The sequence below is a fragment of the Thermobia domestica genome, chromosome 1, assembly GCF_964235325.1.
Source record: "Thermobia domestica chromosome 1, izTheDome1.hap1.1, whole genome shotgun sequence".
NCBI lineage: Eukaryota > Metazoa > Arthropoda > Insecta > Zygentoma > Lepismatidae > Thermobia > Thermobia domestica.
In genome coordinates, this window is record NC_137454.1 from 82,748,105 (window position 1) to 82,770,803 (window position 22,699).

General features: G+C 32.7%; 2 protein-coding genes across 10 annotated transcripts in view; one reads left to right on the forward strand and one right to left on the reverse strand.

Annotated features, from left to right (window-relative positions):
* Positions 1-13,577, forward strand: part of LOC145686632 (uncharacterized) — an 83,877-nt gene extending 70,300 nt beyond the window's left edge. The window contains exon 6 of the mRNA XM_081760104.1: positions 434-13,577. Coding sequence (XP_081616230.1) covers positions 434-798 — 365 coding nt within the window. The 3' untranslated portion in view covers positions 799-13,577. The remainder of the gene's footprint in view (positions 1-433) is intronic.
* A 5,536-nt stretch (positions 13,578-19,113) lies between these two features.
* ninaC (STKc_myosinIII_N_like and MYSc_Myo21 domain-containing protein ninaC) overlaps positions 19,114-22,699 on the reverse strand; it is a 142,314-nt gene continuing 138,728 nt past the window's right edge. For 4 of the 9 annotated variants that reach the window (XM_081760178.1, XM_081760167.1, XM_081760160.1 and 1 more), the window contains exon 25: positions 19,124-22,192. In XM_081760178.1, coding sequence (XP_081616304.1) covers positions 21,614-22,192 — 579 coding nt within the window. In that variant the 3' untranslated portion in view covers positions 19,124-21,613. Of the gene's footprint in view, positions 22,193-22,699 lie in introns of all 9 variants that reach the window. The other 5 variants (XM_081760126.1, XM_081760134.1, XM_081760143.1 and 2 more) reach the window with 5 other exon arrangements.

Genomic DNA, 22,699 nt, shown 5'->3' on the forward strand with positions numbered 1-22,699 from the left:
AGCAAGGGTGTTACTAGTAAAATGTAAACTATATATATATATATATATATATATATATATATATATATATAAGATTCACATTTTCTTCCTTTAAGAATAAGTCCAAAAATGGAAATCGTCTTATGCGCCGATACAGAATTTTATTTCGAATTTCAATAAGTTTTCCCAAATCTTTGTATAGTTTGGTAGTTTTTGTTTGCTTGTTTGTTTCGTACGGCGTGCAACAGCATTCCAGCTACGTACATTTTAATGATTCAGTAAGTGTAGTTCCATTGAATCCTATTTGAGACAGTAGGTCACGTATTATAGCCTCGGTGCTGAAAAAGTGTTGATCTCAAATCAATCAGTCAAACATTTGATTTTTAATGTATTCAGTAAGGTATTTCGTAGCGTCCTATACTTACTTATTTATTTTTTTGATTTCTGTTCACAGCTTCCAAAAACTTTCCATACCCGCCTTTTCCGTGTCCTTTTTGTGATAGAGCATACGCTAGTTGGGGCTTCCGTCGTCGACACATTAAAGCAGTTCACACGCAGTCACCGCGACTCTCATGCAAGTGGTGTATGCAAGTGCTGCCATCTCACGAGGAGTGGGAGAAGCATGTCACCGTGGAGCATAATCTTTCCAAAAGTGACGCTCATAACGGACTTCTGATTTTAGAGGAAGCACATATGGTGTTGCAAATTCCTAATCCTACACGATTGGAAACGTTTGTGGATATGATCAAGAAGAGTGAAGATCAGGAAAAGTCTAGTTCAGGATCAAATACGACACCGGGCATTCAACCAGGCACTTAAGGATGTCGAATTTTCTCAGACAAATTGTTAAAAAAAGGCCAGATCTGTTTTTACTTGTAGACTAGAATACCTTGCATAAGACATTGGAAAAAAAAAACTAAAGAAACGTCAATTGTCATGGGAATGCGTATAAGGTAAGCGTATAGGAGAATTAATATACAGTAGCGCTAGAGCGTCGGATATTTATTGGGGATGCGAAACAAATTACACTTTGCAGACAAATAAAAATGTATGAATAGTTTTCTTTTAGATACTCAAATGAAACAGAGTTTATGGTCAAACCATGTTAATATGATTTATTAGATATGTGTCTAAGGAACGGTTAATTTAAGGACATAAATTAAGAAAAAAAGAACTAAAATTAACATAGATAGGGTTGACATTAATATTTAGTTGCAATTTTTAAGAGGGGGCGGGATGTATTAAAATTCAGGTTATTTTGTCGCATATTTAAGAAACCATATAACTTTGGTTTGGTTCTGTTTAGGTCATTGCTAAACCGAATTTTGTTTCAGCTCAAATATGTTTTTCTAAAGAAGACCCTGTTATTTGTTATTTAATAGTGTGAAACTGCATTATGGTGTAACTTGTTGTATTTATATATAGGATCGACTTCTTATGTCAGGAAAAAAGAAAAGGGTCTTAATAAACATAGGTATTAATAAAAACGAATGCTTCCAGAATTTTATGCTGCCGAAAATGTCGTAAATCTGTTTTTACATCAACCACATACTTTAATGAATGAAAACGATAATTTACTTACCTAGAAGAGCTCAAATATCTATTAGAACTATAGTTCGGTTACCTTATTAGAACCGTCCATTGGTCCATGGTCAAACGTTCGTTAAATGCAAAATATTTACTTCATATGTTGAAGAAACTGCTTTTCTTAAACTAAGTTGTATGGTCTAAACACGTTGAGGTTTTTAGTTGAACACTAAAGAATATATATCTCTAAAAATTATATACAGATATTTATACTTAGGTTAGATGCAGATATTTATGCTATATGCACACTATATAAGTTTAATAAAAAAGTAGTTATACTGAATTGTGGAATAACAACATTAATGCTTTTGTAAAGATGATGACCTCCTGCTAGTGAATGAGGTTGTAGGTTTTACTTACGTAGCGTGCGTGCCATATAAGGTGTGTGTATGTAAATATCTATACATGTTTCTCTTAATTTTTAATGATGTGGAGGTAATATATTCTTCAGATCAACAAATAAACTCAACGGTATTTAGGCCACACAGTTTAATTCAAGGAAAGCTATTTCCTTCAGGGTAAGAGGTGAACATTATACATTGTACAAACGTGTGGGATTAGTTGCAACAAGATAACCGAAATATAGTTCCAAAAAAATAACTGGAGCGTATCTAGGGAAGCAATTTATAGTTTTTAATTCATAGTTAGATCTTCATTTAGCGCACTCTAGCTTTGTTTCTTTTGTCCAATTATAATCTTTCTGTTTATATTGTAGCCTATTAATCGAATAATCATGTGAACTATCAGACGGGATATTTCCCCTATAACGATTTTGTTTTGTTTTGTTTTGTTTTATTTCATTTCGAGTAGTATGCAAGGCACTTCTTAAATATTTTACCAAGCTTTTCTACCTCTTTGTCACGGAAAAAATGTAAAATTTGTTGTCAAAGTAAAGGGCACCATTAATATAGTGAAAAGCATAGAGTAGAACTCGGTTTAAAAATTTTCTTTAAACCTACAATTAATATTGACAAATCACAAACTTGGTATTATGTAAATTGAGACATTTAATCAGGAGTCAATGAATCACATGTAAATATAATAGCAGTTACATCAGCATGACCAAATGCAATTTCAGAACAAAAATTAAAGAAAACGTTAGAGATTCGAAAGAGGGGGAGGAATCTGCAATCTATAAGCATTTATTTCAGTAAAAACACAATATAAATTAAATGTATATCTTGCATAAATTATCGTTGCTTATTAAAAGTAATAGTTTTGAATCGTATCTTATTCGAAGTAAAAATTCAAAAACTAACACAGAGATTACATGAATAATCATGGAACAGATTAACGTACAAATGCCGCTTGAGTCAAATTGTAGAAGCTTGCTTCAAGAAACAATTATCGATTGTATGAACTTACTTTTATTTTGTTAGAATTTAATGTAACTGCTGACATCAATCCTGTGATGAGGTAACAATTTCGTAATGTATGCCTATGTACAGCATACCATACCTCCTTATAGCTGTTGCGTATAACAAATCTGTTATTACATAATATAACGAAATACCTTTCAATTTGAAGTTGATTCATGTTGCTAATGCAGGGTGTCTATCAGTGACGAAAGTCACAGAATCAGAAAACGGTCATGAAAGTCACGAAATTTAGCTTTTTTTTTTTTTTTTTTTTTTTTAACCTGTACAAATATAAGTACAGAGTAAAAATGTTCTATAAAACATCAAAATTCATCACCAAAAATATCTATGGTCGGCTGTAGACGCTACGAAATCGCTAGCCGAAGGAAATTCGACCTAATTTACATCCAAATTTCCTCTTGAGAATGTTACAAAATTTTATGGTTTGGTAAAGAAAAGGTCACGAAATTTAATTTTGGAATTTTAGTAGACACCCTGTAATGCTACATCTAGGGAATGAATATGTACTAAATCTGTTCTGGTTTTTGAATTAAAGAAACTTGTATGCTTGTTTGAAAGCGTGGATAAATTATTTGCATAGTTTACCAATGTATAAATTCGTGAAAACTATTTCCTTCACATGTTTATTTTAAACTTGTCTATAACCTAGCAGTACCGAGAATTGTTTTCTGTTGGCGAGAAAAAACAAAAGTTAGAGTAAGTCCCGATAAAGCGAAAGCAATTCGTGAAATTGTATTAGTTCTATGACCTATGGAATGCAAAGGTTTAGTGCCGCAGGGAAGAAAGAAAAAAAAAATCAGAGGCTCCTAACCTGTGTCAAACTAATAAAGTGTCTGATTAAAATTGATGAAAATGCGGAAAGAATACGTCTTATAAAACCAAAAATACGTAGAAACTCCAATAGTAAAATTTTTGTATCGAATTTTTGGTGGTTCGCTGCAACTGTCTAGCAAATGAGTTATTCGGAAAGGGTTCATAAAAAGGTTGAATTGTTTTTTTTTTTAAAATTACATAATTAGAAAATAAAAAGAAAGAAAGCTTACTCATCACATACTCGTTAAAAAACCAGTATGCCTGATCATGAATATCGAATTTTTGAAGTCGATGCTCTTATTGAAACATTAAACCAATCCTAAATGGCAAAGTTCATTGTTCAAGTACAATCACAATAGATAGACTGCTCTAATTCGTTTTTTTAGAGAAAATCTCCATAAGATAGATATGGTGGATCTTACGCATATTCTTTCAATTGGTAAAAAAAAATTAAAATTAAAAAAAAAAAAAAAAACGGATGTCCGCCAAAAGAGCTTTGAGCAGGGAGTGAGGTAGGAGAAGCTTAATTTGTATAAATGCTTTAAGTTTTCCTTTCAACAGATTCCGGCAGCTTGGAGCTCTGGAAGGACGTGTTTTTCGATCCATTTTTATTTTTTATTTGTTTATTTGTTAGTTCTTTTTCTGGGAATCATTTCATCATTGACAAAAAAAACGTTAGTTTATCCTACATATATATATATAAACGAAGTTTTATATCCAGTCAGCAGTTTGGTTAATTAATGATTTATAGTTTTGATTTTAGATTGAGGAAAGATTGTCACCTGAATTTGCACTATGATAATTAAAAATAATAAAAAAAAAAAGTAACGGCTTGTCCTTAAATGATCTTCATTCTTCTTTTGTTGCCAGGGACAGTGATCATTAAAGTTGAGTACTAATGAAAACTATTTGTTAAAATATCCTTAAAAGCCTGGAATATGTTGTAATTAGGTTACAATTGTACATTATTATAAAAGTATAATTTATTTGTTGGTAAATACGTTATTTCTGTTTCTATTTTTTTGAGTATAGTTTTGATGAATTTCTAATAAGGTCATATCTTACATTTTGTAAAAGTGACCTTTAACGAACGTTTCAGATACTAATGAAATTGAAAGATAACAATAAGAATGTGAGACCGAAATATTTTATTTTTAAATTTCACTTAGTTTCTAGTTGTCAGTAAGCAAGCCAAAATTTATTTCAAGAAATTAATGTGTCAGTCTTTCGGTTGTTTCACCCATTATTATATCATCGAATGGAAGATGATGTGAGAATGTATGTTGTTTTTCATAGAGACAGATATTTATCGTTTGAGCGTTACGTATTTAAAAACGTCGAATATAGTATTTTTGTGGTAATATTTCGCTATGTGTATTTTTTTTCCATGTGTCAGTACATGCTGATAATTAATAGTGGCCGTAATTGTGTTCCCATATCGCGTGTGAATTTTGTCAATGTACGAGCATATTCGTAAGTAGTAATTATGTAATCGAAGTATATACCCAACAACTACAGTGTCTTATATATATCAGGATTGTAGTTCAGGCAGTATGTTGTGTGTCATATCACCGGTAAGACAATTCAAATACATATATTTTTTACTTGAGTTCATGTCACCGCCTATTATATTTCTGTTCAATTCATAATTTGAGTGCATTTACTATATGATTCAAAGAAAAAAAAAGAAAGAAAAATGTATACATGCGTTGCTTAATCAGTATTTTATGAAGACATCAATTTCATGTTTCTTTGCTCATGCAGAACTCTACATGGTAATAGTTAAATTAATAATACGAGGGCCATTCGGAAAGTAACTCCGATTGGTTAAAAAAGAAACACCGAAGTAAATAAGAATAATTTATTATATACATTTGAAAACTACTTCTTTGCCCTATTTTTCAACATAGTTTCCATAAACATTCAAGAACTTATGATACCTCTGCACTAGCTTAGAGAAATTCCATCAGCATAAAAATCTTCCACTTGTGCCTTGAGCCAACCTGTGACCGCATCTTTTAGCTCCTCGTGTAACACAGTCCTGGAAATTTGTGGAAATTCATCGGAAAGCTTCGAGATTATGAAACGTCGATTTTCATTATCTTTTCCATCAATTTTCTGAACTAGTTCATCAGTGACCCCTGATGGCCTACTACTTCTGTCTTCGTCATGAATGTTTGTGCGTCCATTTTAAAATGAACGAACCCATTCACGAACAAGTCCTTCACTCATCACACTTGGTCCATACACGGAACAAAATTCCCGATGAATAAGTTGCTGCCGAATATTGTTTTGCCGTAAAAAGACGTATAACAGCTCGCACCTCGCACTTGGCCGAATTTTCTATTGCAGCACACATTTTGAGACGCTATAAAAGTAGAACTAGTGATCAGACAACCTTCACTCTACCACGGCTGGATGCAGACTGTGATCTACCTCGCACATCTGTGCAAAGATGGTAGCGCTGCTTCCATTACTTAATGCACAATGACCAATCGGAGGTTACGCGCCTCGTAAATCTAAAATTGATTGAACAATTACCAAGGTATTTATTACAAAAAAGCAAGATTACTATTTTGGTTTATTTACTTTACACAGTTCAATACGAAGAACGGAGCTAATCATTCCAAGACGCTATAGACGAGATGAGCTTCGATCTCAAATGGCTTGTTAGTTGACCAGTGCTTGTTTAATCTTTTTTTCGTCAGTTTCCTGTTGTTTTATAGGTAGAAAAACGCATCAGTACTTTGAAATCAACAACATAGGTAACGGACCTGACGATGAAGTTCAAAAAATTTTAATGAGCAGGTTACTAGTTTCTTAGTATGCAAGATTTTAGGCATTTATGATAGTTATGAATGTATAAGTATTTAAAACACCAAATTCATGTTGGAAATAACACCAAAACTGGGAGGCATTTTGATATTTAAAATCATTGCGTTTATTGTATTTTTGTTAAATTGATCCATCAATAGGTAATTCAAAACTTATTAGTCGAAAAGTATATGCGGCATGTGTTAAATCCTGTGAAGTAAAAACCAACTAAATGAAGTCCTATGAAAGTTGTACAATAATCTGTAACAGAAAAGCATTTTGAACCTTACTGATCATGAAGAGGGGAAAGAAATGAATTTTGCAACCAAACATCCCAAAATACTAACAGTAAATGCACCAAAAATCACCTTTTTGATTGATTACATATTTGACATCATTCCCACTCAAAAGACAATAAATAATATTAATGTTGTAACTTTTCAAAGTTATTGTGTAACACATTTTATTGAAAGAACTTTTTTGAACATCTATTACTACTATTTCCACGAAAACTCATGCTCATCTGAGGTGTTCTTTGAATAGACAAAATTAGCCAGAATCCACTTCTATGAGAACTAGGTTGTATGAAGATTGAAAACTTATTGGCATTTATTTCCAGAAAAAGTAGATCACTCTTGTGTGAGTTTTGATATTATAAGCAGAACCTTTTATTAAATTCCTAGTGTAGTCCTCAATATATAGCTGTAGATGGTACACCATCTCGATATCATAGATGAAACTCAGCTGTGGTTTTAGGAGGTACATTATTTTTAATGTCTCGTGTCTTTACCTTTTTTTCGTATCTGTACTAATAGCGGAATAGATTAACAAATCCATTTAGTGGAAGCGGCAAGAGAGGATTTATCTCGACAAGAGAGATATTGTCAGGTACGATTATTGTATTACAATTTTTAAAGTTATGCCTTAACCACTTTAAAATATCTTTCAATTTCCCAATAATAAGTCAATTAAAACGAACAGAAATATAATAGGTATAGCTCGGCAGGAATGACTCGGTTACTGGCTGAGTTGAAATTACAGCAAAATACACCGTAACAAATCGTCACGTAACTAAATACGGAAAGCAATAGCTAGAAGTATTTTATTCTCAATTAGTTGTTATAATATCAGTACAGTGTTTTGTTTGTAACTTCCTGCAATTTCAGCGTCTCAGATAAGTCATTGTTGTCGAGCTAAATTACAAATACAAATTCTATCTTTATATTATATTGTTACCACGATACCAGTGCTGGACGCTGGTATTTACAGTTCCTTTTATTTGTCATAATAAAGAAAGGGTTATTTTGATGTACCTGGAATTTATAAATAGAAGTCATTCGATGTAATTTCTTATAATGTTTATGTATAACCAGCTCATCAATATACATCTATTCTTCATTAAAATGTGTAAGATGTAAACAAAATTAGATGTAAATGTTATGTACACATGAAATCAGGTAGTGCCATTGAAATATTTTGTAAGAATAATTTAGATAATGGCGTCAAGTGTGAATTAGTGCTTTAAAGAAAATGCAAGCAGTTGTATAAGTGCCATTAGTGCAGTTTAAGCTTTCGATTGTCTGTAGTCTAGTTTTAGAAACTAAAACTGCTTTTCGTTGTATTTTCAGCTTCATCTATTTATAGTTCTTTTCTCTTAATACTGCAGTTTATCAAAGTAAAAGAGGAAATCGAGCGTAATTACAGACAGTGCCTTCAAAACAAACAAAATTTTCTCTAATATAATTTTATTTGATGTAAGCCATATTAACTCTTCTCTGATTTGTTTCCTGTTCTTGGATGAACGAAATTTACCAAAAAAACCCTCTAGTACTTGCTCAGTCTTACAAAAATTCCACAAAGGCCTATACAATATACAGATCACATAGAAGCAGCCACTAGCTATATACCAGTTTTATCTTTGGATTATTGTAACTTTTGTTCCCATATGTTACTAACACTTCCGCTGAAATTCAAAAATAAATATCAGTTAAATATGTTCATATATTTGATGTTAATGAACGGGTAATAAAAGTAGAATAGTTTTGTGTTTAAGTATTGATCACTAACTTCTTACGTATACAGTTAACAGAAAAAAAAAGAAGAAAAAAAAACTGGAAAACGTTTCAAAATTAATCCTGAAATCTTCAACAGGATTCAGTATACGAGGTGGATAGAAAAAATGCAGCTCCCTTGGCGATAAGAGTACAAGAGCTAGGAAAATATTGACATTGAAGCTTTAGTAATTGACTAAAAATAGTTTGTTTTCTGTATAATTTATTTTCCTACAGCGTTTATTGTGTATAGATGTAGCTGTTTGATTATATGTTCAGTTGCATATTTCTGTACTAAAATGAAACACAAAGTTACTGAACTTCTTTCATTGTGTCATGTAAGATCCAGTTTACCGCAGTTACTTTAATTTCAAAATAGCCATTACGTTTGAGTTTATTTTACATAAATTAATTTGGTGTGCAGATGCAATTAAAATAAACCTATATTGCTTTCAAGCTAATAGTAATAATGGTTTTGCGTGCTGTCTGATAAAATTCACACATTTTTCTTTTATTTTTGTTTCTTTCTTCGGGCATGGTTACTTGATGATTGTGTGTGTGTGTGTGTGTGTGTGTGTGTGTGGACCTGTAGAGTTTTGACGTGGTTGCCACTTTCCCATTATACGGCCCTGCGAATAATTTATACTTTACTGCTATTATTATTCCTAGAATTAAATCAGAAACATTACTTTTAAACTATTTCGTAGATTCGGGTTTGACCGAGACTTATCTCAATTAAGATTTTACAGATCAACTAAGTTGGCCATCGATTGCCTTTTCGCCAATTTTTGGTCTAAATTGATCAGGCCGTTCATTTGACATAAAAGTTCACAGACGGATGACTTAGCGAAAGACTCTGGTGGATGTCACAAAAAAAAAAAAAAAAAAAAAAAGTTTACGATGATTCAAGAATTAACAGAAATCTTTTAGCTAGTTGTAATATCATATTTCATCTACATCATCAAATTCAAAATAAAAATAATAAAAATCTGAAAATAAAATATTGCTGTTTATACGAAAAGTTACCTATTTTTCAGATCAATAGATTATCGTAAAAGTAAAAAGAGTGGAAAAGTGTGGTACTGAGCTGAAAATCAAACCAGGTTCTCCGATTTACCGTGCAGGTGTAGTAACCAGTACATTACCCAGTCCTCTTCCTGAACAATCATATACAATTTATTTTTAAAATCAATATACATACTTTTACACCACATGAATTTTACTACAGTGATTTGGTATCTGAACTACGGAGGATTGTGGAACTATTCCAGTATGTCTATGTCTAAGCAATCCTCTTTGCTGTACAGTGTGCTTAATACCATATGTTTTGAAACTTCTTAATGATGTAAAAAGCAAACAACAGAGAAGAGTTAATATGTTTTCTCGAACAAAATACTATACAGTATAAATCACATTGACTTATCGTCTATATGCTAACTACCTCAAAAAATTATTCTTAGATAAAAACAACTTGGGAATTATATCAATGTATTATCACTACTAACGAACTGTATTGTAAATGAGTGCACTTAAAAAGCGTTTAGAGAATAAAACAATTGATCCCGATTATTTAAAGTAACGTTGATCAATGCTACCTCGAATGAAATCGATGGCAAGAGCCACTTAAAAATGTAAATTACGAATATATATACAGTATATATATCTTGTCATACTTTAGTAAATTGAAAGTTATACAAACAAATACACATTCAACTTATTTTTCTAATATGTATTACACCGAATGGGTCACGCTTAGATTACGACAGTAACAATTTGACTGCCCGAAAATTCATAAGGAAAGTACTCTATTCCACGTACAGTTTCACTTATTATGTAGAAATAAAAGTAAAAGGCACTTACTATTGTTGAATGATTACAATAAAGACAATTACGTTTCAAGGCTTTAACGGCTTTTCGACGTCGAGTGCAGGAGAAAAGGAAGAGAAAGAATCTACACGGGTAATCCCATTTTATTGTATTTTATTTTTTTAATTTTTGAAAATACAGAGAAACGTTTATTTTCAATAACTGTGTATATCATTTGAAATTTTGCACATTTATCTATTTTTCGCCATAATCACCGTGTCAGTCGATGCATTTTTGTAGGCATTATCCTATGGTGGTTTTTGTATGTTCATGTTATACCAGCTGCCTGCCATGTGTTTGAAGAAACGCTGAGCGTAATCTTTCACCTCATCGTCGTTGCTGGAGCGCATTCCGATCAAGTGTTCTTTCAACTGAGAAAACAGGTGCTGATCACTGGTTTGCTCAACCTTCGCGACTGTCTCGCTGAAAATTGACGATCTCCCATTCTTTTTTTTTTTTTTTTTTTTTTCTTTCTTTCTTTCTTTCGTGAATTTCAATATGATCAGCTGCAAACTTTTATACCACTTGCAAACGTTTTTAACATGCATACACGACTCGCCATACGCTCCCGCCAATTGGCAGTGAATTTTAATCAGTTTAACCGTTTTGCATTCAGAAACCGAATAACTGCATGAACTTCACACTTAGCGTTAGCGCTAAGCGGGAGTTCCATTACAACTTGCGACTAAACGAAGACTGAGCGTCCCAGCGTGGTGCGTTCAGGCTTGTTTCGGAGAAGGGAAAACAATAGACACAGCAGTGTTAATAATAGCCGCACGAACAGTTTTCTTGTGTCCCTTCGCGCCTTGGATACCTTACTTTCGAGATTACCCTCGTAGAACGAGAAATGACCAATCATGTGTTACAATGCGCCAATTTGAAAGAAAATTAAAATGACTGACACACGATCATACTCTTTAACAATCTTGTATTTTTTTAAATATATATTTTTTTAATCCTCTAAACAATCGTGTAAGTGCCTTTTAAATGGATTTATATTTGGATCAAAGAAATCCACGAGCGGACATTGGTAACAAATTACTTACCGAGAATAGTAAATATTACAAAGCATGTAAGATAACTCTATAAGCTTTCGCTAAATTCTTCATCAGACGTAAGAAGAGAAAGTGAGAAGAAAAAATAATTTAAAGAAGACGTCAATTTGGGCGTCACATTGGCGTCCAGTATCACGTGATTATGTTGGTAGGTTGGAAAAATAAAAAGAATGGAGAACTGTATTGGATTAAGATAAAACTCACGACTTGGGTTGGCTGGTAAAAGTACTAAAGGAAAAAAGGAATAACTAATAAAGAAAGAACAAGTAAATATAAACAAAACAATTATATAGTCAGTAAAAAATAATAAATATTTGTAAATACAATAAGAAGTATGTAGACAATAATGTAAAAAATTCAAAATGAAGGGAAATCATCTGTACTCCTGCATTTCTCGGGGCCCCGGTGGCTCAGTGGTAGAGTGTTCACCTTTGATGCATTGGGTTCTTGATTCGGTCCCAGCTCACACCAAATGGACTTTGTGATGGGCAAACACCGTGTGTGTGGGATTTTCTCGTGGTTCTCCCTTTTCTTCCACTTTTTTCATTCCACAATTACATTCATTTCTCATCATCACCGTCTCCTTTAGCCTAACCGGCAAATCGTGGGACGTAAAACTTTAAAGATTTTATTTCTTGAATTTCTCATACTCATCTACCTGTAGAACTCTCAGATCAATATATTCGTCCATACAATCCTTTCGAAAGAGATACAAAGACGCACCATCTTATCGTAAACCTTCGTGACTTAGTTGTCTATAAAGGCCCCCTCCTCACAATACTCAGTAGTTTCTCATACTCCTGTAAATGTTTTTACAGTCATTTTAGATTTGTTTTCATTTCCAGTCTTTATTTTATATATATATATATTTTTTTATTACTTTCTAAGTAATTTCTATTTTGCATTTTTATTATAATACGTATTTCTTAATAGAATAACGATTATTTATTGTTAATTTCTAATTATTTCATGATTTATTTTGTTCAGCACTAGTATATTTTTCTCCTGTCATTAATTATTCCTTTTATCTTCAATAATTTTACTGATCAAGCCGACCTGTGAAATTTATCTTGCTAAACTTTAACCTAGCTACGTTATACGTTATCTTATAACACTGGATACCGTATAATGCTCAACGAACTTCCTTGAACAACTGCTACTTTCTAAAATTTCTTCCCCCTTATATGACACCTAATTAGTCTATCATCGAAAGCTTATTGTTCTCTTTTAAATGTGTTTTGTAATAGTGTTTTACTAAGGTTTGGTAAGTAATTTGCGTTTTCAGTTTCTTTTTTGACCCCCCTTAAAAAAAGTCATGAGATTTCATTTATTTTCGTTTTGAGTTTTAGTCTAAGCACTTGTAATTTTTTATGTATTGTGATCATACAGAGTCAATTGAGTCAATTGTTAAGATTGAAGTAAGGTACAATTATAAATTTGAAATAATAATAATTATAAAAAAACTATATTTTCGTACATAGTAGTGTTCCCAGAAATGTGGACTCTTCGTAATTTTTCTGGAAAGTTATTGTGCACTTTCATTAAAATAAAATATTTAAAGGAACAAAAAAATAAAGTTACCTTAAATAACGAAAGTACAAACAGAATTATTTTTGTACCAATACAATTTTCGATGTTCTAAAAATAAATAAATAAATAAATGAAATATATTTGTCACTTTTCGGTTTTTAAGAAGTGTAGTTTTCACATTTAGTTTGTATGGTTAGAAAACACTTTTTCTCTCTCTTTTTTTTTTATCAGGGCTAGTCAACCGCTTTTATTAGTTATTAAGTTAAGCATTAACTTAATAAAACTAAGAGAAAAAGTCATAAATAAACTGTTACGCTTGCTTTTGTAGTGCAATGTGTAATATGCCATAAATAATAGATTTTGTGTTTTTCTATTTTTATTTTGTAAGTAAAACTTTGTACTTGTATAAACTTTAAAATATATATATAAATCTTTCTGTAATAGTTTGTAAAGCGATTTATTTTCACTGTTCGTAAAAATAAAGAAGTCTTTCAGTTAGTCAACTACTCGCTTTTTTCTTCTTTTTTGTGAGAATATTGTTTGGAAAGTTAGAGAATGGAAATGGTTTATAATTCTAATTGTTTTTACACTACATGTTGTCATAAAAGTGCGATAGAAGTGAAAGTTTCAACTTCTTACAGTTAAAAAGAAACTTTGAAAGCAATGCGCGAATTAGAGGTTTATATACGAGGGGAAGTCAAAAAGTAAAGGGACTTAAGAAAAGATACATTTATTCTAATGATAGAAAACTGAAACATAACTCATTTTTCTGCATAATCTTCCTTCAACGCATTTTTTCCAACGTTTCATAAGTTTTTTTGATTCCGCCGGAAAAAGAGTTTACATCACATCACTGACTTGCTCACACTATTCGAAAATTTAGCCTGTTACGTAAGATGGAAGACGCTGAACCATGACTGATATGTAAAGTATTGGCGATTTCGTCCACTATGATTTATCTATTTTCCATCTCCATATCCTCAGCGACTTTCAAATTGTCCTCAGTCGTTGACGTCGATGGCCTGCCTGATCTTTTCTCGTCACATAAAGAAGTTCTTCTCTGTTTAAAACGCTCTATTCATTCGTAGATCTTGCTTCGCGATAAACAACTGTCACCATACTGTTCTCAAAGCGAATCACTGCCCTCATTTCCTCAGTGCAGGTCGACAATAGAGCTGCCATGTATAACAGTTTGCTACACTTCAACGACTAACGCGGGACTAAGAGTAATACGTTGCGTAGAAGTGTTACAGACGACACTAAATTAGCGCTGGATACTAGCAGTGATACTAAACCTCTAGAACGAGAAATTCCCTTTACTTTTGACTTCCCCTCGTACAAAACTTTATCAGTGCCCATTTAGCGTTGCACACTTTGCACATGCGAGTAGCTGCACAGAACTAATATGCAGAATGAGTAATCATATGATCCTCATAACAGTAGGTGCTCCATGTCCTCTCGCTAATTTAGTTACATTCGACAACATCGTTTCGGATAGAAGAACTGATCGACTGACGATATTAGACTTCCATATTCAATAGGACAGACGCCTTCGTTAATCAGGAAGTGTGATTTATAGATCAGAAAAGGCGCCAACTTCTGATATAACTTTTTTAAAAATCATTACTCATTTCCATTACTGTCTTACTAAATGTATCACGCAAGCTAATAGTATGTTTCGTGAACTTTGTTCTACAGTGGATGATAATGCGAATGAAAGATTACTGAAGGTTATTCGGTTTATACCGAACCAAATTAGGAACGCTACTCCAATCTGGGGAATGGCGTTAGAACGACGCACATGATGTCCTGAGCAGTAGTGTGTCTTAAGTTGTAGGTGGGTGAGTGTCGTGCTTGTCTTCAAATGGCATCAAAATTAATCACTATTGGGAAGAATACGTCATGAAGGTTTTCCATTCTCGCTTCTCTTACTTACGTATAGGAAACAGTGTCGAAAGACTGGATGAACACTCGACGTGACTACAATGAAAGCTGTTGTTGCTCGTTACACAAACTAGGAACTCACGACGAAACAAAAGCACCAGGTAGAGGGCTCCAAGGAATATGACACCCGCAGTGCTGCATGGGATTCGCGATGGGCATGGCAAAAAAAAAACCACAAATCCATCCACCGATGGGCCAGCGATTTAATTTGGCATCTTTAACTGTGAAAACAGTCATTCGTTGCTGACGTGCGTCCGTAAGGGAAGATACTTGCAGAACTCCATTATGACATTTGTCTTTCAGTTCGACATCCCACAATTATACGGTGCGAATGTCAGCAAGATGGGAATCCATATGGACAAGTCAAACATCTCATCGTGTTTATTAAGGAATGAAACGGAAATTAGAAATGAAACGGAATGGAATGGAAATTCCATTTCAAAAACTTCCTATGAAGCCAGTCCAATGGATTTCTGCAGCTTCGGGCTGTGTAAAAGACGTCTCCAACATCGAAGTCCGCGCATCCTCACTGGTCTCTGGAAAGGTAGCAGGGAGGAGTAAGATTGAATTATCTTGCCCGTGCTTTGCCAGAGTATGCTCCACTAGAAACAATGTCGAGTGATAGTCCACAGTGCTGGGTGAATCGGTTGTTGCGGAAAGGTTTCGAAATCGAGCCAATCGAACAAACTTTTGTATATATATATATATATATATATATATATATATATATATATATATATATATATATATATATATATCTACGAGCAAATTTCAACTTCGTGAAATCAAATCTTAGGAACAAATCTCACCGGAAAAACTATAAGCAAATCATCTTGTAAGAATGAAATAAAACGAGGCTTTCTCAATGGAGTCTGCTTCTCGGACGAGGCAGTATCGATTATAAGAAGAGGAATCTTTTCATGTATTGCAAGAAAACGAAATCGATTTGCTTAAATGGAGTGGCATTTAAATTGAATTGTGTGAAAAAATTATGTACTTACGTAAAATAAGTAAGAAAATCTATAAACGGATATATGTCTCTTCGTCGCTGCGCCTCAAGAAACCGGTATGTGACATTTTTGTCAAAAATAAGTTATGCCGTGCAAATAAACCTGAAAGCTGTCAGGCAGCGTTCCTTATAATGTGATAAGCGAATATTCAATTGTTTCGCCACAACAATTAAAAAAAATATAGATTGAAATTAAAGGCTTCAGGTTCTCATCACGTACGTATTGATTAATGTATACAAATCCTATATGTGCTTATAAAGGCGCAGAAGGTAAACCGACATGAGCTACGTAAACACAAAAATAGTAATATAATATTGTTGAAGCAAGCTACAACAGTGTCCAGTGCATGATGTACGCAAAACCAATTTTATTATATTTTTCAAGTGTTTCCGTGTATATTTGGCAAAATTTTAAGAGTGGAATGTTTTTTTCTTCTCCTGGAACGTTGTGGTTTTAACACATAGCTGTTCTTCGAAGCGCTGCGACGATATATATATAGAGAGTGGACCATTTATTTTGATACGCTCTCGTAACTTTTAAAGTACCGTAAACTGGGTATACTTTGGCCTTTTTTTATTATTTTATTTTATTATTTTTTTAAATAGTTGGACGGATAAATCTAAGGCTTCTGTTCATTTCTGTTGATAGTTAATGTTACGAAGGTTTTAAAGTGTGTATTGTGAAATAAATAAGATGGAAACTATGTCCGAGTAATAAGTTTCGGGTCCCCTCAACTGCTTCATCTCACCTTACGATGTGCTAAGTGATCATCTGATATTTATATAGATGCATACGTGCGTTCGTCTATAAATGAAACCAATGCAATTAACTTAATAAAATGCATATAACGTGGTCTAGTTGTGATGATGTTAAAGCTGTCGTTTATTGAGTGTATTGGTAGAGGCTTGGAGTAATGTATATATGTATAGCGTCTGATATGTATGAGATGGCTGATATGAACATAGAGTTGACGAGTGGTGGTATATATGAATTCCATCTAGAAAGAGAATTTTGAGTTCGAGCCAAATATATGCCGAACTAAATTAAATGGAAGTTGGTGTTAGAATCCCGAATAATAATAATAATCACAATGTTGACTTAATCTTAAGAATCGCCACTATATATATATATATATATATATTTCTTAAAAGGTGAATGTACGCTTCTTCGCAAGTCTACTCATATATAGTTTACGTCACTGACAATCTATTCCTAAAGAAATGCTGTATAGTGCAGCATATTAAACCGTCATAATTGCCTTCAGGGATTCCAATATTTGTGAATATTTTTACCTTCGTGTTGTTATTATACATGTAGTTATGTCCTGAATTTGACTAGTAAACTTGTCTACTTGATAGGCAGTCCGCAATCCTCAATAGACAATCTTCGCAGTAGTAGAGCGCCAAGAAGGGAAAATGATACCTAAGTGAAAATTCATCTCGGTTAACGTTAAAACCTTAACATTTCTTTAGTTATTCTGACATACTTTGTTTGAGCTATATTTTAAAGGCAGTTGAGAACAAGAAATTAAATATTGCTCGAACATATAGCTTTTAATTAGTAATACAAATATAAAGTAAAATTAACACAAATAAAAAGATAAAACAACATTCAACATTGACTTGCTCTGTTGCAAACTTTTATGTTTTAATTGTCTATTTGTGTTAATTTTATCATATATACTGTACTTACATCCCTTATTCTTAATTGTCTGTAAAAGATGTCTCACGATATGAGCCAAGGCACATAAGTTCGTTGATGAAACTTTAGGAAGACACTAGGTCGGGATTTATGTATTTGGAGACCCGGAGCTAATAATATTGTGAGGTCTCTATTAATTAGAAGTAACAATGTTCAGTAAGAGAATATCAATAAAACAGGAAGGGTTAGATAAGATATATCCAAAGGTAAGTTATATAAAATAATAATAATAATAATAATAATAATAATAATAATAATAATAATAATAATAATAATAATAATAATAACTTGTTTTCAGAATATATATTTGTGTTCAGGATATATGGTCACATTTAAAAGTTTCTCAACGTTCAAATGAAATTTGTCATAGCAACTAGATAAAACGATAAAATTTATAATCTTATATTGAAGATTTTACAGTGAGAGGAAGTACGACTAAATTGTGTAATTCTAGAAAGATGACTCCTGACAAAGGTGATCTGTACAATAAAAAAAATCATACAAATTAAAAGAAAGTGATAATTAACTTAATAAAATAAGCCTACTTCAGAAGTGTTTCTGTGCGTGTGTGTTTTCAAATCACGTGTGTAATTCAAAAAGAAATATCAGTCACGTGATAGTCTTTCCGTAGCCATGCTTCAACCTTAGTGGAGATTTTATCGCACTGAAGACTTTGGGCTGAAGCTTCCCTTATAGATCCGAGCCTGGAAGGTACCGAGGTGAGTTGTCATGTAAGAATCATCTTATTCTCTTTCTATTTAAGATTTTCTATCCTATGAATGACCCCTATTAATATGAAAAGAGGGAAGGTAGCAGCGATGCTAGAAACGCTCCCTCCGGAAAAAGCTTTGGACGAAATCTTCCTATTGTAGAGAGTATTTCGCCAACAATATTGATTATCAACAGTATTTACCTTACTGGGTAACGTACAAGTCGTGGCAAAATGCTCCTAAAGGTGCTTTTGATTTGGGCGATACAGTTAGCTGGCAACTTATTTTTGAATGCAATCAATCTTAAACGTCAACTATCAATAAAGAAGAGGATGAACTTGAACTTATTAACTACAATGTACCATTGGCTCTCGAGTCTGTGAATAGACGAATTACTGAGCGAGCTACAATCTCTGGGATGCTGTGGAAAATTCAAGATGGCTCGCTGTGGAAGGTTTAGAGTAGTCGGATGTAAGCAGTGATCGTTCCAAGTGATTTTATGGACATTTAAAAAGTTAATATTCTTAACATTTAACATGAAAAACATATCTTTCAATTTTTTTTAGAATCCAACAAAAGGATTAATAAATATACACACTTCCAAATGAATTTTGTATGGTACATAAAAAAACTAAAAACTCTATGATAAATATATAACAAATTCAAGTTCTAACAAAAAATATGAAAATGTAGTTTACAATCATATCGGCAAAAAAGAAAAGAATGGAAACACAGTTTACTAACTTGTAAGTGATAAAATGACAAAGGAAAAAGTAGGCCTACTTTAGTATTTAACTGTTATGATGTCGGGTCAGAAAATGAGATTATTTAATAAATATTGATGACCAACTATAAAATTATGCTTAAGCTGTTGCTAATTTGTTCTACTTCATAAACTCAATGTACAATAATGAAAGCATTTTTTTATTTACATTTAATCATAAAAGTTTTATTTTCAATTAATTAATAAATGTTCTACATACATTCCGTTACATTTGTTTGTATTACATTTCGTTAATTATGCATAGTCAATAAAAATAATATCATCAAATTTCGGGACACGATTCCTTATCCAAACGAAGAAGTTCTGATAAACATGGAGCGCTAATCGCATCTATTGATTTTTTTTTATAATACAGAATTTATGAACAAGTTAGTATCAATTTTTTGAAAACAAGTTTGGATATTGGATGGATTTCCAGCAGTCACTTAATTTACTAATTAAATTTGTTGTGCGGGTTGCTACCCAGTTTCCAAATTAAAACTACATCCACCTGTGGAAATGTTCTAACGATATATTTACGGGAAATTTTGGAAAACCGTTATTTCCCTTCACGAGTCGTAATATAGATATAGAGAAATCTGGAGATCCTTTCAAAGCATCATATTCATTGCAGTTTCTATACTATAGTATATATATATATATATATATATATATATATATATATATATATATATATATATATATATATATATATATATATATTGGGACAGAAAGAGAGGGCTCTTTCTCCAGGAATTCTAAAAACCCTGTTTACCCCTCTGGACCTTCCCCTATTAGTCTTCGCGACACGTGGTAGAGATTTATAATCCCTTCTGGCTAAAAGCCAATGTTGCCTCGATTCCTTTTCCTTCTTTCCTTTTTCCTAGTTGATTTTTTTTTTTTAATTTGTTGTTGTTAACTGAAAATAGGAAGGAAAGCTTTCTCCTTATTTTGCCGGACTTTTAACTACAAAAGTGGATCGATGGCAACGCTGAGAGCAGTGACAGCTTACACGCTCGCGAGGACTAACCGAGGGTTGTGGGGGTGGAAAGAGCCCTTTAAAGCTGTCCCGATGTATATATATATATATATATATATATATATATATATATAATTGTATACCTTTCGGGTCCTCGTCTGGAGACGCAAATTACATTATGTGGCAACATCGCAGATAAAGAACCACAGAGCAGATGTACTAATCTATCATATAATTACATCGATTCTTTCCAGGTGGCAGTTAAAGTCGATAGACGTTGATACTTATTAGCATAACAATCGGTGTAACTGCTTGATGAATTCGTAGATCAACACTAATGGTTCTAAGTTCATCTGCAACGTTGTCACATAATGAAATTTTGATTCTCCATAGCGGCTGATGGAGATCCTGGAGGATATACCGTTATATAGCATTTTCGCTTTATTTTGACCTGAAGAATAGCGCTCTGTTGTCCGTGGGCGCCATTTTTAGAACACCCGATTTCAATAAAGCAGTCTATTAGTATTTTTAAAAAACGGAGAAATGAGAACATAAAGCTTTGAGTGAATTTCCAGAGATCTCGATATTCGTATTAAGCATCAAGAAAGGTTAACTGAAGTTTCTGAAATATTGGCGTAAATTTACCATTACAAGGGCACTTCTACAAGTGGATATACAGTACATTTGATTGTAAAAATTACTTTCTGCGTTCTGTTTCTAATGGTATTTTAACCGCTTTAGTTAGATCTAGTAATTTCTAAGCTAAAGCGCCCAAACTCAGTTTCCTTGAACTTTCTCTACGCTGTAGTCTTGAAGAACGCATTTATCAATCCTTATTTATCAGAAATATATATAATTTTGGTACAAGGAATCATATCCTGAGATTTGGTGATGTAATTCTTCTTACCTTGCATATATTCGTTGTATCTTTGAACATTGATCGAAAGATACCTATATGGATACATCATTTGACTCATAAATACAGACAAGCCAGAACGAACCATTTTGATAAAAAACTACTATTTATGTTGACAGTCATTTTGATTTTTTAAAAGTAGCAGTAGTGTAATGCCTGCTTACAACGATAAAAGATATTTCGTCTCAAGAAAATATGTATATGAAAAATATAGGTAACTCCTTTTAGAGGGAGAACCAATAGATTTGTGGAATTTATGTATCACGAGTGATCAATAAGGCCCAGCGCTACCAAATCGCTACCCATAATAGCAACTCTTTACGTAATCTCTTGGCGACTTTGTGATGACTAGCATCTTATTAGGTCAAGCTCTTTATGTATGTCTGCCACATCACAATACAAAAGTTTGATTTTGTTTTGTGTTTACATGATTACTTCTGGTTTATCTGTAGCTATGGTCAGAATATAATACTAAAAGATTATTTTGAAACTTTTCGAACAGGTTTCCCGAATGAGTTAAAGATCAGCTACTTGTCCCTCCAAAACAATTCCAGGAGCAAGTTCATGCCTAACCTCTGTATCTGTATTAACTTGTACCTCTGAACCTGGATCAGCTGGTACGCCTTCGTTTGGTACAACTGGTAGTTCAACATTTGATTTATCTTGAAATATATCTCGAAATTCCTTATCAACTTCCTCAACACAAAGTTCTGTGTCATCACCAACGCTCACATCTAACGACTCGATGCTGTAAAGTTGATTAACAATTTTCTTTCGTGGGAGACAGATCTCTTCTTCTTGCGGATCTTCCCAAAATCCATCTTTGTCTTCTGGTGCAATTTCTGGCATTTTCTTTGTAGCTAGATCAACCTGATTATTTCTTTCTTTCCAGAAACTGCATTTTTCTTCGATTGAAGTTTCTTGTAGTTGTTTTTGCTTCGGTAAATTAATATTCGTAGTAGGTGATGATGAACTAATTTTTATTGGAGATTTCTTTGCTTCCGTTGTTGTTTTATTCAGTTGATAGCTAAATGTTGTAGTTTCACCTGATTTTTTAAAAGAATCTCTTCTGTAATTTGTTTTACGAAGCATGGCCTGGAAAGAAAAAATATTTATGTACTAAACAAATGAATTGACGTTTAAGATGCTAACATAAATGAACATTTTGAAAAAAAAGTATATAGTTTCTTTAAAGTTCAGCATACTTATTGGAAACTATTCCTTTCCTCCATATTTTTGGCTCGATTTTAAAACATTTTTTTCTGAAAATTAAGGAAAAATCTGATTTATCTGATTATCTTTATATTAATAGATCAATTCGATTTATCATTATCGCTTATAAATCTTACGTAATGCGTTTTGAAACAGAAAGACGTATAAAAAAGTAATTTTCATCATCAAACGCAATTGTTACAAGTGCTAATAAAACAAATGTAAAATTAATATTAAACATAGATTTTCATATGTTGTATATTTACAGTATAAGCTCAAATTATGTGATGTTGTTCTCTTCGTGGTATAGCGTGATTTCCTGTTGACAATTGATAACTCAATCGACCTTTTATTGCACGAGTTCTATGTCTCTACTCGCGGCAAGTACTC